Source organism: Muscardinus avellanarius (assembly GCF_963383645.1).
Source record: "Muscardinus avellanarius genome assembly, chromosome: 9".
Lineage (NCBI taxonomy): Eukaryota > Metazoa > Chordata > Mammalia > Rodentia > Gliridae > Muscardinus > Muscardinus avellanarius.
In genome coordinates this window covers 106,396,170-106,415,480 of record NC_137795.1, presented here as the reverse complement: position 1 = coordinate 106,415,480, position 19,311 = coordinate 106,396,170, and the positions used below count along the sequence as shown (strand labels likewise).

At 38.6% G+C, this 19,311-nt stretch overlaps 1 protein-coding gene across 1 annotated transcript in view; it reads right to left on the bottom strand.

Annotated features, from left to right (window-relative positions):
• The window catches only part of CNTNAP2 (contactin associated protein 2), a gene marked incomplete at both ends in the record, with an annotated part of 1,557,236 nt that overhangs the window by 870,403 nt on the left and 667,522 nt on the right, over positions 1 to 19,311 (bottom strand). Inside the window, one exon of the mRNA XM_080701281.1 lies at positions 10,752 to 10,858. Within this exon, the coding sequence (XP_080557407.1) occupies positions 10,752 to 10,858 (107 nt within the window). The remainder of the gene's footprint in view (positions 1 to 10,751; positions 10,859 to 19,311) is intronic.

Here is a 19,311-nt window from a genome sequence, read left to right as displayed (position 1 = left end):
CAGTAAAAAATGACCATCTTTGTTTCTTCTAATTAGCTTCAGTTTGAAGTCTAACTTGTGTGATATCATAGTTATAAGTCCTGCCTGTCTTCATGTTCCATTGGCATGAATTACCTTATTCTAGCCCTTTATCTTTAGTTGGTTGCTATCTTTACTTGTAAATATATGTATTTGTAAATGAGTCCATTTACATTCAGTGTGATTATTGAAAGATGATTTTTAATTCCCAGCATGTTGAGATTTTACTTCTGTATGAAATATTCTTTGTTCTTCTCTTCTTAGTTGTCTGCTGGATGGAAAGTCTTGTTTCTCTGGTTCTGGTGTGTAATTCTTATTTCTTCTTTGTAGTTAATCTTTGTGAGTATTTTCTCTACTGCTGGGTTTTGAAGACATAAATTCCTTCAACTTCTGCTTGTCATGGAAAAACTTTATTTCTTCATCTAATTTGAGAGATAGCTTTGTTGGGTAGGAAGTTTTTGGCTGCAAGTTGTTTTATTTCAAAGTTTGGAATATGTTACTCCAGGCCCTTCTGGTTTTCATGACTTAGTTTGGGAAGTCTGGAGTGATTCTAATTGGTTTCCCTCTGAATGTCACTTTGTCTTTTCTTTTTGTTGCCTTTAAGATTCTTTGTATTCTACATTGGTCAATTTGACTATTATGTGGTATGGGGAACCTTTTCTCTGATCTTGTCTAATGGGGTTCTATAAGTTTCCTGACCTGTGTGTGTCAATCTCTTGCTCTATGTTTGGAAAATTTTCTATTACTTCTTTGAAAAGATTGTTACACCCCTTTGTTTCACCTTCTTTTCCCTCCTATGTGTCAATTATTCTCAAATTAGCTCTTTTAAGATGGGCCCATATTTCTTCAATGTCTAATTTCTGCTGTCGAATGGTTTTTTGTATGTTATAAACTATGTGTTCATTTTTTGAGTGATCATCTTCTCGGAGAGAGATTCTGCTCTCCATGTGGTCTTAAGCAATTGTTTATTGTTTGAATAGATGCCTTTACTTCAGTGATTGCATCCTTTATTTCTTTCAGACTCTCTATAAATTCTTTTTGGAATTCCTGTATTAATTCTACAGTTACATTTCTGATTTGGCCTTCTGGAGAACTCTGTAGTTCTGTGTTATCAGATTCTATAGTTGTGGAGTGGTGGGTGTTCATTGCTCCTTTGTTCTTCCTCCTTTTCATGATTTCAGAAGTTTGCCTCTGTTGCTTTTGATGTATTTCTCTCAGTTTCTAGGTGTCACCAGGTATATCCAAGGGCAGTTTGTATTGTATTCAACCGTGAAAACTGAGTTAGGAGGGAAGTGCAGGAGTAAATGGAAGAATAGGGTAAAATCTCAGAGTCGAATAGAATGAAAGTATGAGTTTGATACAGTAGTATCATAGAGATGCATAGATATTAGAGATAGTAAGGATAAAGTAGTCTAGTAACCAATGTAGAATTTGCCTACGAAGTCTATGTAGATGGCCACTCCCATTCAGGCTGTGTCAGGTATTAAGTGCAGGTCACCCTCACACTTTCCACTGGTTTGGAGTCTCGGTCTCTCTCTGCCAGCCCTAGTGATGTATGTCTCTGAGACCAAACTCAATGTAGGAGTCTCTGTTCTTCACAGCTAGGGCTGGTCTGGTCTGACTTCTCCACATTTGCCACAATTGGGTGGCCTGTGGTGATCCCAGAGCTTCTATTAGTTGGGTGTATCTAGATTTTCTACCCACATTTTCTGCTGATCATATCCTGAGTCTGTTAGAACTTCTGTTATGTCCAACAGTAGCCCCCTCTCCTGCTTTCTCCAGGCTGTATCGGGAAGTCTCTGACCTGGGGTGTTGACTGGGGCTGTGCGAGACCCTACGGGCGTCCAGCTGGATGATTTCCCATGCGGGCTGCGACCTTGTTTACACTGTTATTGAGCATAGCTCTGAGTCTCTGGAGAGTGTGGTACTCTCTGTCACCACTCCACCTTTACTGGGTTGAACCACAAGATCTCAAACCCTTGGATTTCATCGTGGCTGTGTAAGTCCCTAGGGGTACAACATTGGAGGTTTCCCTTTGGGATGCAGCTTTACTTATGATTCTGATGTTCACTGGGCTGGGACTCTGGTTGAGTGTGATTTTTTTCTTACTTACTCACATTGTACATACTGGCATTTAAAAACAAGTTTGACAAAGGAACATCTGCTACCTTCCTCTAATATATTAATATTTCCTAGCTAGTTATCGATTTCCTTTTTTGACCACTTTGTCTACTCCATATGGAAAAGGGTTTTCTCTACTTTTCTGTATTCACATCATAGACTGCTTACAAATAGACACATATTATTGAATGAATTGGAACTGTCTATGAATTAGAACTAATCCTGTACACTTATTCTGTAAAAGGAAAGACTTACAATAAGAATTTAGTGACTGATGTCAATATAAAAGGAAAACATGCTTTGATTTGGGAGAAATTAAGGCCAAAGGAGAGCTGCCGGCTAATTTAAACTCTAAGACTCCTTTCTTTTCTTTTGTGTAGATACAAACATCTCTGAAATTTCCTTCCTTATCTTCAAATTAAACTAGACTCTTCTCCTCTATTCTTTTCCCCTGTAACCAAACTTGACAAATGTGTAGAGATAGGTGTTTTCCATTCTCTTCTCTCTGTACTCAGAACCTTGGATAAGACATTCACTGGGATTCAAGCAACAGATCGGGAGTGGGGGGGTCTAATGAATAATGTCGCTTCCCTCAGAACCTGGTTCTGGCATTTTCTAGCCTGGGAGAATTTTGTGATATCACAGCCTGTCTCTGTGGCACACTGCTTCTTAATATGCATTTGCAGATCAATGTTTTTGCACAGGTTCAAAGAGAGGGAAAAAAACATATTTTGAAACTATTGAGTCTTTGTAAAACTGAAATGAAATCCTTTCTTTCTATGTTTAATCTTAGCCATAGTTCCAAAAGCATGAAAGAAGGGATTAATTTGAAATTTTGGCTGCCTTAGAAATGTAAAGGTCCTTAGGCTGTATTTCTCCAAATGACCTGCATAATTTTAATCCAATGTATTTATTTGCTTGTAGCTGAAAGATAGACTAGCCTTAAAATTTCCTCCCAACATGTCTACACAGGTAGCACTTTCCCATATTTTTCTATCTCCCTTTATCTACAGATGACAGGTGACATAGGAAGGAAGGAATTGTGGGACAATGGTATCTTTCTGTAATAAGTGTGATTACAGGGAGTAGACGTCACTTGCCATTTCTCCCCCCCCCCCCCGCCCCGGTGCTTTATCTCTGGTGAGAATGTGAGCTTCTGGCCCTAAGAACACACACAACCCAGCCAGGGCTTTACTATTTTAACTGTACACATTCTTTTAAAAGCTGTGACATCTCGCCAACACCATGCTCAGGGTGGATTTCTCCCTGTCTGTCTGGTAAGGAAAAGAAAACACAACCACAGAATAGAAGTAAAGCAAAGAATTAAAAAATACAATCTGTAAAACTGAAACTGCTTAAAATTGCAAAATTGTTGTGATAAAATAATCACAATTAAGAACTTGCTTGCCTCTGTCCATTTGGAACAGATAAAACTGTTTCTCTTATGATCCACAGTCATCCATATTTTGTAAACTGAAAAGAATAAACCTAGGCAATTAAAGTGTATGTATTCATTTTGGGTACCAGGCATTGAACCCAGGGAAATTTCACCTCTGATATGCACATTCATTTCTTTTTTTTGTTAATTATTTTTTTTATTTTGAAACAGGGTCTAAGTAATTTGCTGAGGCTGGCCTCACACCTGTGATCCTCCTGGCTCAACTTCCCAAGTACTGAGGTTACAGGAGTGCACCACCACAGCCAACTGTAACAAATATGACTTTTTTGTGATCTAACCGAGGGGCTTGAGCATGCTGGGCAAGCTCTCTACCTCTGAGCTACTTCTCCAGCATAGCGCTTTTATTTCTAATAATGTATACACTTCTTTGGAAGGGGTTATTTAGAATACCATCCTAATATCCCTGCCCTCTTGTTTTCCTCCCACATCCCAGCATCTATCCTGTATGTGAAATGAATTTATCCTTGAGCATATTCATGAACATATTCTAAATTATTAAGCAATGATGGGAATACAAGTCCTGCAGTTGTCTCTTGTAGCCACTCTCTAATGACAGGATGCATTGAGCAGCTCAAGTAGGCCCTGGTGTCAGAGTGGCTCCGGAGGTAAGCTGGAGGAATTGGTAGTTGATCATTCAATAACAAGCACAATGTGGTTACTGAAAACCATTCCTAGACCGGAGAGAGCAAATTCACTCTATGCATATAAATTGGCCACTCCAGCCATTATATTTGCTAATAAAGCCTTTTATCTTTTCAGAGAGCATTGCTTTAAATATTGAGGCAACCTTTGATCTTTTCCTTGAGAATCATTGATATGAAGATATGGTCTATGTACTGAATGAAGAGTTTTTGTTTTACTTTCTTTTAGAAGCAAGGATTTATCCAAGGAGCATTCTACCTCTAGGCTATATTTTTGGATCCCAGCCCCTTTTATTTTTAATTTTTGAAACAGGGTCTTGCTAAGTTGCTGATAGTCTAAGTTGTTGAGGCTGACTCTGGAACCTGGGATCCTCCTGTTTCAGCCTCCCTATTAACAGGATTACAGGCATGTGTCACCATATCCAGCCTAAATGAAATACTCTTATCAATGCTTATTATGAGTTTATAATTTATAAGCAAAATAAAATTTGACTGGCTGTTTATAAGAATTAGTAGCTTATTAAAAATTCTTAAAAATGAAGACATAAGCTTGGCACAATGGTGCATGCCTATCATTTTAACAGCTTGGGAAGCTGAAACAGGATGATTGCAAGTTCCAGGACAGCCTGGGCAACACAAGGAGACCTCATCTCAAAAGAGAAAAACAAAAACAAAAAAGAAAATGAAAAAGAGAATGTTTTATAAATGTACAAAGCACGTTAATAAACAATCTTTCATTGAATATCTAGGAAGAATAACAAATAATAAATGCAAAACTAACCATCAGGACTAAGAAGATGGGTTAAAGGACAGCCATGCCAAGTGCGACCTCACAGGCCAGCTCAACTTCTAGCTGAGGACAGAATCCAATTCTAGAAGGCCAAATATATCAATTTTATTTTAGATATGCAACCTGATCCTATCCAATGATTTGCTTCTTTGGTAGCAATGCTCAAACTCCAACTTGTCATCCTTGATGCCTCAATTGTGTAAGTTCTGAATCAACAGAGATATGGAGGCTTCTTAGCACCAGTAAATCTAAGCATCACACCCTAGGCTGCTGTGACTATAGCAAGTAGAATTGCATTTCCTTTAAGAATTACACTGTGGGTTAAATTACTTATTGGTATAATGGACTGTAAATAGCATGGTATGGGCCACTGAAATTGTCTGCACTGTTTACTTGGGCAATAGTAATGTGTAGTATCATGGTTTATAAGTTTACAGACCTAGGGTAATAGCTATAACTAATGCCATGTAGAGTATTTGCTTTCCCATATTTAAATTTTTCTCTAATACAGGCTAGTAAACACGTTACACATGTGTTATGTGGCAGCATTGAGACTTACTCCTCCTTATCATTTCAAAACTCAGAAATCCACACTTTGAAAATTATCCAGGTGTGGCATGGTGGCACACTCCTGTGATCCTGGTACTTGGGAGGCTGAGGCAAGAGGGTTACTGGTTCAGGGCAAGTCTCAGCAATTTAGCAAGGCCCTCCACAACTTAGTGAGACCCTTTTCCAAATTACAAAATAAAATAGGGCTGGGGATATAGTTGAAAAGTAGAATGCTTGTGGATTTACTCCCCAGTACCACAAAACAACAACAACAAAAACAAAAAAAAATCACAACAAAATCAAATAGGAAGGGATCTGTACTAGTCATCTATTTTATCTCAGATTACTATCTCTGGGATAGTCCTATCTATATATCTGGGTCAGATATATCTCCTTTAAAAGAAAGATATCTGGGAAACATATTTTCTCTCAGAATACATATCTGGTATTTAAGAGTTCTTAGAAATTTTAGCCAGGCATGGTGGTGCATATTTGTAATACCAGTACTTGGTAGGTTGAGATAGAAGATTGCAGGCTCAAAGCCAGTCTCAGCAATCTAGTGAGACCTTTATAACTCAATGAGAATTTTTTCAAAATAAAATATTAAAAATAGGGCTGAGGCTCTAACTCAGAGGTAGAATGCACCTGGGCTCAATCTTCAGAAACACACACACACACACACACACACACACACACACACACACTCTCATTCTCCTCTCTTCTTTCTCTCTCAGAGATTTCCAACAATAATGCTTATCATGTCAAGTATCAAATATTCTCTTGTACTTTATTGATATTGTTAAGGATCTAGACGTTTACAAAGTATTTATGATATTCTGGAAAAGTTTAGGGCAGTTCTCTGTAAAAGTAATAATACCTGTAAGAATGACTGAGGTCCAAGAGAGGATCTAGCAGCAAATTAAGGAGAAAAAAATATATCCATTAAGCCCTGAGAAAAGAGTCAGCTTCTTGATTTTAATTTATGTAAATGAGGACCATAATTGTGAAAGTGTAAGGAACATATGTGGAAAAATTAAGATGATAATTACATCCTAAAGAGCATTTAGGGTATTGAAAAGCAAGCTTGTAGATGCCTGAAATGTATCTATATAGCACCACTAAGAGGAAAGACTGCAGGTATCAAGATGAGATTTTTCTCAGGAAAGACACATTACACTTTTGGGAGGGTGAGGCAGGGATGGGTCTGTATAACTAACAAACAAGTCTACCTGATCATTTTACTCCTTTCTGTCATGATTTTATACTCAGATATACTACTTTGCAGTTCGTCAAATTTCATCGAGAATAGAATATTCACCTAAGAAAACTTTAAAAGTATAAAAGTGTGATGATTTGGTTATATTTTCATTTTGTCACAAATGATACTCTTGTTTTCAGACTATACAACCTGGCTTTCCTTCTCCTTTGATCTGACCATCTCAGGGCCTCTGGCTCTCCCTGCAGGGCTTCCTACAAAACGGTGACATTCTGGATCCCAAAAGGGATGATTTGTAAGTGACAATCCTCTGAATCCTGTGTACAATTTATGTGGAAACAAGGTCTTTATATATATACAAGAAAACTAACAAACAATTAGAATTATAAGAGGCATCCACATTTTATGTAATGTTCTTCAATTCTTTTGGGGGAAAAAAAAACACCATGGAAATTAATCATTTACTTTATGCCAAAATCTGTCATGGGAATGATAGCCAACAATGTACAGTAACATGACATTAAGTGACATATTGTGTGACAGGGACAATTATTGTTATAGAAATTCTGAGCAAAGGGACAGTTGCTCTAAAAGGAATGAGATAGGATGTTACGGACTCAGCACTGCCTGTGAGCAGGCTCTTCCCAAGGAATCCTGGGGACCATTCTCAGTTAATCCCACTCCAACTTCCCCAGGTGGGCACAGTTAAGTGTATCCATTTCACAACTCGGGAAACCAAAGCTCAAAGAGTTTCAGGTACCAAGGGTACAAGTGAGTAGTAGAGCCAAGCTCTAAGCCAGAATGTGTGACCAAGCAAAGAGGCTTTCCTGGCTCACCTAACCTGGACGATCCTTTATCACCCCCCAAATTTCTATTTCATCCTGACCATCCTGACCGGGAAAAAATGGCTAAAATATTTTAGAGCATAAATGCAACCTTTGAAGCTCTAACAAATGTTTAGTTATATTCTAGTTAGCTGATCTAGGTTTTTTTTTTTTTGAATAGTACTATTAAAAATTAACATGATTTCTTCTCAGAATAAATTATTTGTCTTCTGAAAAATAAGCAAACAAAAAACTAAGGTAAACTATTCTGTTTAAAAAGTGCCCCTTATCCAAAATGCTTGGGATTAGAAGTGTTTTAGCTTTCAGAGTTTTTCTATTTTGATTTTGGGTATTTGCATAGCTTTTACTGGTTAAGCATTCCTAAGCCAGAAATCTAGAATCCAAAGCACTCCAAAACCTGAAAACTTGGAAACATGACATTGGCACTCAGATTTTAGAGCAGTTTTGATTTCTGTATTAGGGATGTTCAACCTATAACATTAACAAAGTTCCAAACCACGGAACACAGAAGAAACAACGTGAAATGTCAACTCTTTGACCTTTGAAGTCTAAGAGACTTTAGCTACCATCCAATCAACAGGAGGCCAGGAAGTCCCAGAAAAATCCCATGATGCCTAGCTAGGCACAGGCAGAGCCATCTCAGAGCCAGCGTCAGAAGGCAGGGTCTTCTCATGTTAGTGTCTTTGCTGTGAACACAGCTAGTGATGCAGTCACAAGCAAAATCGCCCATTCTGTATCAAAGGTATTGGCACCTTATATCTTACCACATTATGTTGGTATACATGCTGTGCTAGTCCCCCTGCCCTGATTTTTAAATAGTACTAAGAGATGTAGTGAATCTTTCAGGCTATTAGAAAGCAAATATCCTTCATTCAATAAACTACCAGGTATATTCTTCGAAGCAAAACCCTTCCTTGAATTATGAAACATGATCTTCCACCTTCTACGTCCCCACACACTTGACGTTCACAACATTCGCTTCACTTAGAGAAGACAACCAGGGATCAGGCTTCCATTATTAAAAATAGTAATTCTACTTTTATGACGCAAAACTGGACCAAGGATCAAGTAGAAAGGGACAGTAGGATATGAGATAATTTTTCTCTTTTACATTTAGAGCTGGCCTCTGGAATCATACACTCACAATGAGAGCATTTCTAATATTGCAGTCATTATTCTTAAGAAACAAAAGTAACTACTTAACCGGTAGCAAGTGTTTCTAGAGTTCTTTCTCTTTCTGATGAATTTAATGATGGAAATAGCTATTTAAATATTATTAGCTTTGCAATTCAGTCCCAAAACAATCATTAAAAAATACCTTTATATCCACCACCAATTTTCTGTTATTTGTCCTTAGTTGGCATGCCTATATTTCAGAAACAAGGTCTCATAATTAAATATAGCATGTGAAATATGTGATACAAATTTTACTGATGAAGTGAAGAATCACAATTTGCCAAACTGACTCATTTGAGCATTATATTGCACACAATGAGTATCATATACCAAAAGTCAACATTTTGGTGTAGTCGATGATAAATGATGCTAGTTACAATTTTCTTCTATTTAATTTATTATCAATCAATTTTGCTCTTTATTCATTAAAATACTTTTCTATATGTAAGTATTTTAGAAGGATGAATCTACTGTCTATTTTGATTCATTTATGCATCTTCCTGTTAATGTTAGTTTTTTAAAGCATCTTTACCTCAGGCTGAAGAGTAACTCAGTAGTAAAGCACTTTCCTACTGTGTGCGAGGCCCTGGGTTACATTCCCAGTATGGTAAAAAAGAACCAAAAAGTCCTTTTAACTCTTCTTTTTTTTATATCTCCCTAAGCTATGTAAACCCAAATAAATTACAGTTTTTCTTTGTTTAGGTCTTACCAGTATAGGCTAAACAAGATTTTGTTTTTACTGTATGTTGCTATAAATAATAATATAGAAAGGCTCAGAGAACTATATTGCATTTTTATTGTCCCCAGGACTCTACTCTGAGAATACTTTTTCATTTTCTAAAAGTAAAGAGAAATCAATTTGTATAATTAGAGAGTTTAGATATTAGTTTCAGTGTTTCAGCATATGAGAAGAAAAATCAAATCACTTTTTTATTCTTTTTGCTGGCCTCCTTACACACATCTGCCTACATACTTACACATATGCACAGATGCATGCACATGATACAACAGATGACCTTCTCTCAACTGTATGTTTTATGAAAAATTTCATTTAAAAAGTACTTTGTAGTGCTTGCTTTGGCAGCACATATACTAAAATCGGAATGATACAGAGAAGATTAGCATGGCCCCTATACAAGGATGACATGCAAATTCGTGAGGCATTCCATATTTTTCTATGTGTACATAAAGAAGTATAATTTATCATTAAAAAAGTACTTTGTAACAGCAGCAAAACATTATTGGAAAATTAGTAGCACAATTTTAGAATTAGCTTTCACATATTAAAATATGCTTTGAATTTTTAAGTTTGATTTTATTTTACTGGTCAGGATAAAGCTATGTAAAAAAAGACACATTCTGTATTTCTTTCATCAATCATTTTTGCATGTTATTTATTTTTAATATTTTGAAAATTTTATATTCTTGTATTTCTACATATATAACTCTGCTGGGCTTTATTCGACTTTTTGAATCATTTATTTTAATCTAAAAAAAAGGTAGTCAAATACCTGGACTTAAGCAAGAGGCAACCATTGTCCAGAAACTAAATGTTCAAATTATCCTGTGTGTGTGTCTCTCTTTCTGATGAATTGATAAGTGAGAGCCCTGTCAGAGACATCACATTAACACAATTTCCCAGACAATCTATCTGGACAGACATGGCCTCCGCACACAGAGGTGAATCCAAGCTCTGCTTTCCACCTCAAATAAAGAACGCTGGAAAACCCTGGTTCTTTTTGAGTCATTAGGCATGAGGAAATATATTTTGACAACTAGAGTACTGTTTTCTGGAGTAATGACAAGGGACTCCAGGTCTTTGAAAATCAAACAGTGCAGTATGTAGATGATTCTGGTTGCTGAGCTTTGGAGCGGAGCTGAGGACCTGTGATGCTCACACAATTACGGGAAGACAGGGAGACGGACTGGCACTCACAGTTGTGACAGGTGGCTCCGCTGTATCCCGTCTCCTCACAAGTGCATCTGAAGCTGTCCCAGGTTTGGGAGCACTTGCCGCCGTGTTCGCAGTGATTGGGCACACATCTGTCAGGGAAAGAGACAAACAGGAATAAACCCACAAACAAACGAGATTTATGAGTGGCCGAATTCCAAGCTGTTTGGGCAATATATCATTCTGATGCCAGCTTGCCTTACTGAGGCAATTAATCCTTGTTAGTTTAAGCAGATTAATATGATTCATGATGGAAGGTGCCAGGCCCACATAAGATGATGTATCGCCGGCCCGGTGCTTCCCAATTTTGAGTAAATGGTAGATGCCGGCGCATGGTCGAGGGACTCGTTTGCAGAGAGAACATGGATTCTTTCCACTTCCCCGTGACGCAAAGACGAAAATGCTAGCTAAGTGTCTTCTCGGTGAGAGATGGACGGTCAGCCATCTTGCTTCCTGGTATGGCCTCCTCTTTACTGAGGCCAGGACCTAGAGAGGGGAAGTACTGGGCTTTCCATCACATTTGGAGTTTGGTAAATGATGTCATGGTAGCAGCAAAGAAAATACACTACGTGGATAAAGGAAAGGTTTCTTTTCTTTTTTTTGTGTGTGGCACTGAAGATGGAACCCAGGGACACTGTACCTCAAATCTACACCCACTCGACCCTACTTTTCAGTCTTTTTAATTATTTTTGTTTTGAAACAGGGTCTCATTGAGTTGCGAAGGATCTCCCTAAGTAGTGGAGGCTGTCCTTGAACCGCGATCCTCAGGTGTCCACCTGCTGAATGGTGGGCTTACAAGTGTGCACAACCATGCCAGGCTTAAAGGAAAGATTTCTAAGCCTCTAAAAGACCTCACCCTGTCCCCTGCTGGATCATTAAAGCTCCCTACTAAAATAGGCGGTGAAGGTAATCAAGGGGGGATTTGCATTTAAAGCTGTCTTTCCATTTATTATATAGCTAATTGTGGTAAATTCATTTGTGGTCCTGGGGATGGAGCCCACGGGCATTCTACTTCTGAGCAACATCCCCAGCCCTATTTTTACTTTTTTTTTTTTTGTGGTACTGGGGTTCCTGGAAGCCCTTCTACCTCCGGGCTACGCTCCCAGACCTATTTTATATTTTTGAAACAGGGTCTCTTACGCCAGCGTGGCTGGCTTCGAACCTGCGCGATCCTCCTGTCTCCGCCTCCCAAGAGCGGGGATTACAAGCGTGCGCCACCACGCCCGGCTTCCTATTTTTACTTTTTATTTTAAAACAGGGTCTCACTGAGTTGTGAAGGGCCTAAATAGCTGAGGCTGTTGGCAAACTGCTATCCTCCTGTCTCAGCCTCCCGAATGCTGGGATTACAAGTATGCGCCACCACGCCGGCTTGAATTCATCTTTCTAAACTTCATTTTTCTCATTTGAAAAATGGGATAATTATACCTATTTTACAAATACTTTTGAAAAATTTTTTACTTTAAATTATTTTTAAGGTGATATATCAGAACCGCAAAATTATACATAACGGGGTATCATGTGATGTTTTGATACGTGTTTACATCATGTAATGTTTAAATCATTGTTATTCAGGAATTAACTCATATGTTAAATGATATGTGATGTTTAAATCATATGTGTAATATGTATATCATTATTGTGTAATATTTAAATCACATATTAAATGTTAAACATATCTAGCTCCTGATACATTTATTTATGGTGAGTGTGTCCAAAACCCTTTCCTCCTGTTTTTTGAAATACACAACACATAATTGTTATCCACAGTCACTCTCCTATACAATAGCACACCGCAACTTCTTGTTCCTGTCTAACTGCAGGATCAACAAAGTTATTGGTCAACTACTGATGAACATTTTCGCCTACCTACCAACTCCGCTCAGCCCCGTAGCTGCTGTTCCCTCAATTTCCAGGGAATCCGCTATTTGCTTTCCACATGAGTGAGATCAGGTGGTACTTGTCTTTCTGTGCCTGGCTCATTTCACTTAACATAATGATCTTCAGTTCCAACCATACTGCCTCAAACGACAAGATCCCATCCTGTTTTATGCTGAATTCAGTTGTGTGCATGTACCATATTAGGTTTAGAGGTAATGTTCATGACATACGTAACTAATAGCTATAAACGAAAGGGCCAAGAAATGGAAGCTCTAAGTATCTGGAACACAGCTTCCAGGCACAGTTTCATAGCCTCAACCTCCTTTCACAGTGGTAAATGAAGTATGGTCTGGAACGTTCAGGTTTCAATGCCACAAACTCTTTCCTTTCTTCTGGTCCCACTAATTCATCTCTCTGACTTTCCCATGACCTGCTCCTTTATAATGCCATTTACGATGCTCACAGGTTGAAAGAAAGGCATTATTCATCATGGATTGGCATTCACAGAGGATGCCTAGATTTTAATAAGAAACTTTCCAAAATACAAAGAGCCCCTCAAACTAGCAGACTATTGAATAGTGGGCCTCAGGCAATGGGTTGATAGAGAGCCACCTTTTGTGGAATCTCTTAATCAGAACACCCCAGTAGCTTCCTGCTGCAAAATCTGATAGAACTGGCCTCAGAGATTATTCGCCAACTTGTATTTTTTATTTACCACTTGCCGTGCCTAGAACTGTTTGTGGCACACACAGCTTACATGACACGGAACCCCCGGCTCTACACAGGTAACCTGTTCCTCCATGGTTCCTAATAATCCAGTACTCGTGCCACAAATATTTATTGAGCATTCGCTGTATGCACAGTACCATAAAAATAGAAGAATAAGACTGCAAGAATTTACTACTTATGAAGGTTGATGTACTATATACAAGAACTGTAATGAGAGGCAGAAATAAAACATGGCAGGAAACACAGACAAATAAAGCACTGTGGGATGTTTTGTGTGAGACCATGTATAGATTGAAAGGTCTAATGCTGGGCTTCAACAAATACACAGGACTATCAGGAAGAAAGGAGCACAGGATCATTACTAGGGGAGGATACAATAGAAGACAAAGCACAATCTCAGATTTTCTTGAGGGCTGGATAATTCACTCTACATTTAACATATATCTAAGTCCCATGTAACTTGGGCTTGGTGTGATGAGTACTACAAATAGGGTCCCCCTGGACAAAACTCATAATACAGGTAGAAACTGAAATAGGGATGAGATTCATGCAAAATACAATACCAGGAAGCATCTGGTAACTCATAAAGCACTATGGCATGCCACAGATATTTGGACCTATGTGGGGGTGGAGGATAAACTCAGTGCTTAATACAGATTAGCATATTTTATACAAATAAAGGTTACAGATGTATTTTTATGATTAAAATATTGAGTAGCAATTCTGGGAATGCAAGAAGGAAGTGTAACAGTGAGCAGTGGGTGGTCCAGGGCTGGTAGGGCCACTGGCACAGCCACCATGCTGCCATACTGCCACGGGCCACCGCAGCAGGTGTTCACACCAACAGTGTTCCCCCTCTGCAAGTTAAGAAGCAAAGGAGCACACTCCAGACCCACAGGAAACTAAAACACCCCTGATGCTTCGTTTTGAAATTCAGTCAGTATATGATTTTGTGTGGGATATTTACTTGCTAAATTATTGTGAGTTAATATTAGCTCAGCCTAATGAAGAAAGCCATTTACATCAGCTCATTATATCAATTAATTCAGGAGGAGGAGGTGTAGAAGTGTGCTGAGTAGCAAAAGGAAACTGAGTTGGAATCTAAATGTGCTCTAAATAATGCACATTTAGATTCCAATTCAGAGTAGGAAATCCACGTCCCAGGGATGAAAAGACCGGTGAGTTCTTGTGCTTGGGAAGAGCAGAACCATCATGTGGCAATAACACTTCTAAAATTCAGTACTGGGGATTTCTTTAAAAGTGATTATGTTGACTTAGAGGATTTTTAAAAAATATTTTAATGTTTATTTCTTACTATTCTAAAATCAGCCTTCTCTTTATACAGATTATTGGCATTTTAATTTGTAACCGTTTGAACCATTTTATTTCCAAATCAAGTTCATCCAAATGTAATTTCCAACCCTACCATCTTATCACCAGATATTTTAACCACGAGGACCAGTTTCCAAGTAAAACAAAATAAAATTAACCTAGTGCCCTTTTACTAATCACTTATTCTTCTCCCTTGTTCTCGAAGGACCATTTGCACATACCTATATATGCTTATCACATTGCTTAGTAATTATGTGTTGGGGCATCCATCTCCTTTGAAGGGAGGCTGCTGCTCCTAGTTGGATTTATCTTCCAGTTCTTTGCATAACAAGGTGCCTCACACACAATAAGTTTCTGACAGACTGAAGAAACAGAAGGAAGAAATGCTGGAAAATTATGGCACCCAGGACTTAAAAGTAATTTCAGAGGCAACATCTCCTTCACTGTGAGAAATGCGCAGTATTTTACTTAGGATTTTAAGCCTCCTATTCAGACTCCTCTGACTAGTGGTCTCATAAACTAATTCATCTAGTAGGGCACAGGAAATATATAATTTGTTTCCTGGCATGTCTGAGCTTGAAAGTTTGATTCACATCAAAAGTGAATCAAAATGACTCGGCTGCTTCTACTTAAGAAGGGCTTGACCAGGATCTGGAACATTCGGAGAACAGTTGGCAGGTGTCAATTTGCTGTGATCAAAGGCTCCCGGGGAAGAGATGGCAGCCAATTACTCTGGCTCCAGGCAGCCAGGCAGCCCTACGTCCAGACGCAGCCACAATGATCCTCCCAGTTACAGCCATGCAGAATGCTTATAATCAACATGCTCCTTTTCCCTTCTATTTTAATGAAACTTATTTGTATCCCAGTGCATAAAATAAAAGCTGTATTTTGAAAATTTATAGGTACAAAAATTGTTTATTATAAAATGAATCGACACAGAGTACTTATTTAGATAGATATAAGAATTCAAGGTTATGGATGGCAGCCAACAGTTTCATTCCACTTAAAGTATCTTTTTTTTTTTTTCTGTACTTGATTCTAATTACAAAGTGTTGAGATAATTGGGGTTAGCAGATATAAAAAATTGCAAGTGGCAACAGATTTGTTTGTGGCAGGGAGCTCACTCTGTAGTTTATGAATACTACAGATTTCGTCAGTGATAGTAGAAGAAATTTTATTTCAAGCTAGATGGTCTGATGATGCATGCCTCGAATCCTAGTAATTGGGAGGCTGTGATAGGATCACAGGATCAAGGCCAGACTTAGCAATTTAGTAAGACCATCAGCACCTCGGTGAGACTGTTTAAAAAAAAAAAAAAACTAGGTTGCGGGTATAGCTCCAAGGTAGAATGCCCCTGTGCTCAATTCCTAGGACAGACAGAGAAGAAGAGGAAGAGGAAGAGAAAGAAAAAGAGGAAGAAGAGGAGGAGGAGGAGAGAAAGAGAGGAAGGGAAAAAGGAGAGAAATATTGATTTTATTTCAAATCTAAAAAATGTGAGTGTGACAAAGTAACTGAATACATTGGAAATCCTCAAAGAACTTTGAAGATTTTTATGCTTCCTCTAGAGTGTTTAAAGGTTAAGAAGAGTTTGTCTACAGCTCAGTGGCGGAGGAACTTGCCTAGCACAGGACCCTAAGTTTAAACCCAGCACTGTCTAAAATATTTTAAAAGAAAATTCAAGTTAAAATTTTGTGTTACTTTTAAAACAATAATTTGGTTGTGTAAAACCCAATAATTTGGTTGTGTAAAACCCTGCAACTCCAGAAATCCAGCCACATGGAAATATGCTCAATTGGTATGAAATAATAGTAAATATTAGTGGCGCATTTATCAGAATAGCTTGCTTGCTGTCATTTATTTCCTGAGAACCCCCGCATTCAAAAGCAGTGTTTCTCAAACTTTTATGTGCATAAGAATTGTCATTTTTTATAAGAGGCAGATTCTGAGTCTGGAGGGCTGGGTGGTCTGAGAGTCTAACATGCTCTCAGGTGATGCCGGGGTTCCAGGTCAGAACACCTCTCCAGGAATGAGGAGGCCCTGGAGTCTGGAGGGTCTCCACAGAGGGGCTCCCAGGAGAACAGAGGCAGCAGGAGGCGAGGCAGCCTACAAAGGGCAGCCTAGGAGGGGCGCAGGCAGGCGCAGGGCAGGCAGGAGGAGCAAGGCAAATTTCATCTGTCCAGTTCTGTCTCCCAGAACCCCTTTTTTCGTAGGCCCTCCTGCTGCTTCTCATCTGACTCACTCAGAGTCACATAAACTAATCTCCTAATCTCACCGAGTCAGTTTAATCGTTTCAGAACCTGACCGTAGACTTCGTCTAATTCACGGAAGGAGCTCGCTGCATGTCGGGGCAGCTGCATTCCATCCAGTCCAGCATTCTCCATGGCAGTCAGCTAACATCTCCCCCTGCTTAGCCCTCACACAGAGACCCCTGCCGGGATATTTAATTTGCTTTTGGATTAAAGCAGATTTGACACCTGGATGTTAAATATGCCTTCTTCTTAAACCTCAGAACAGAAAAGAACTCTTCAAGGTTACTGATTGGTTGTTTCGGAACTACTGTAAAATTATTTTTAACTGATTTTTAAGTTACCATTGCAGTACAGATTATCTCCTGAACTTAGGGTTTTTCCCTTTATCTCAGCACCACATTTTATTTTTGCTTATGAAGACAAGAAATCCCTTTAAAATGTTTGCATTTCCAAATACCGTTTTTCATAGTTCTGGCTCTCAGATGTATTTCCATAAACACAGTGGAGTTTCCTTCTGTGGTGCCCTCTATATTGATATCAACAATATTTTAGTACTTTTATTCTCATACTAATTAGATTTCAATTTTAGTTGAGAGCATATTTTCTTTAGAGCATATATCACTGCCTTTTATTTCTTCTGTTCAATTGGAAATTGAATAGAGAAGTAATTATAATTCTGGGGTCTAATTTAATATTTCATTACTACATAACTTAATATTAGAGAAATGTTAACATTATATTGATGGTGCTCCTTCAATAGGCATTTATTTATGGAAATACTTAACTGAGGGCTATTTATTTTACCTCCTACATTTTCCCCAAACTTTACATTAAAAAATAATCAAGCATCTTTGGTTCACATATATCCAACAATTACACATTTCTGCACTGACTACAATAATCATAAATTTTAGTCTTGCAATATAAGCACCTTAACTCGGCTTTTCTGTTTTATAAATTGTTTTTATTATAATAAACCAGAGATCACTTTATCTTACTTTGTTAATTTACATAGAGTTTTACTTCTACAATATAGTCCCTATTGTTTTATGAATAAGGCATCTTTAGAGAGATTGAATCCACACAGGGAAGAATCTGAAAAGACAGCAATCCTTTCACCTGTCTCCAGGTTAAACTGTGTCAAATGTCAACAAATAGCTAGACGTGGTGGCCCAGCTTGTAATCCCAGTACTTGGGAGGCTGAGACAGGAGGATTGAGGGTTCAAGCCAGCCTCAGCAGCTAATTGAGGCTGTCAGCAACTTAGTGAGATCCTGTTTCCAAATAAAATATAAAATAGGACTGGAGGTGTAGCTTGGAGGTAGAATGCCTCTGAGTTTCATCCCCAGTACCACAAGCGCGCACACACACACACACACACACACACACACACACACACACACACACGTCAACAAATGACAGCAAGTCAATTATCATTGGTCAGTTGCCTGCTCCAAACTCTAAAACAAACTCTGAAGAAATGAGGAAGAAAGGAAAGTTTAGTCTTCAAGAGACTATATTAATTTGTGAAATTTAATTATAATTCAGATCTACACATGTACCTGATATATAAAATAATGGTATGGAATTAGGTCTTTGATGTACTAAGGCTTCATGTAAATGCCAATCTTTGAAAGAAGGTTTAGATTTGGGTAAAAGGTCATTTATATTTGGGCAGCATGGGGGGAAGGGATCACTTTCCCACAGGGAGGAAGGCAAGCGTCGGTGCCAGTCTAGGTAAGCACCATGAATGGATTTGGAGAAGTGAATTGGTGAGTTTTCCAAAAGCAGAAGTTTGCTCTCACGGTCCAGATGCCTCCTGGACAGTGGGCAGCCCTTTCAGTCTTCTCCTCTAGGCATCTGCTCCTGCTCAGGCATCCCTCCCCCTTCACCATGCCACGTGCTATTGGAAGGGGAGACCATTCCAGTCCCCAAGACACCAAAAAGCAAGGAAGCAGACTTTCTAATGAAGTCAGTAAGCTATTGCACACTGTTGCTTTGAATGTTCAATCCCCTTTAGAGAAATAGCCTTTATGACTTGACACCAGCTGAAGATACCCCCAACAGGTTTTCTTTAAATTAGAAGGCCTGTGGGTTCAAGGAACTTAAAGTGCTGTGTGCACTGTCTGGATTAACCCTTCACCTGAGCGCATGGGCACTCTTCCTCTTATTATGACCCTGTATGGAGGACATGTCAGCAGCCTGTCATAACACAAGACAGGAGCCAAGGAGTCTGGTTTCTGGGAACGCATCAGCCCAGGCCACCCACCCAAATGTTTATATAAGACAGAAATAAACTCCTTTATGACTTAAGATACTAATTTAATCTTTATTTCAACTACAAATATATCCTAACTAA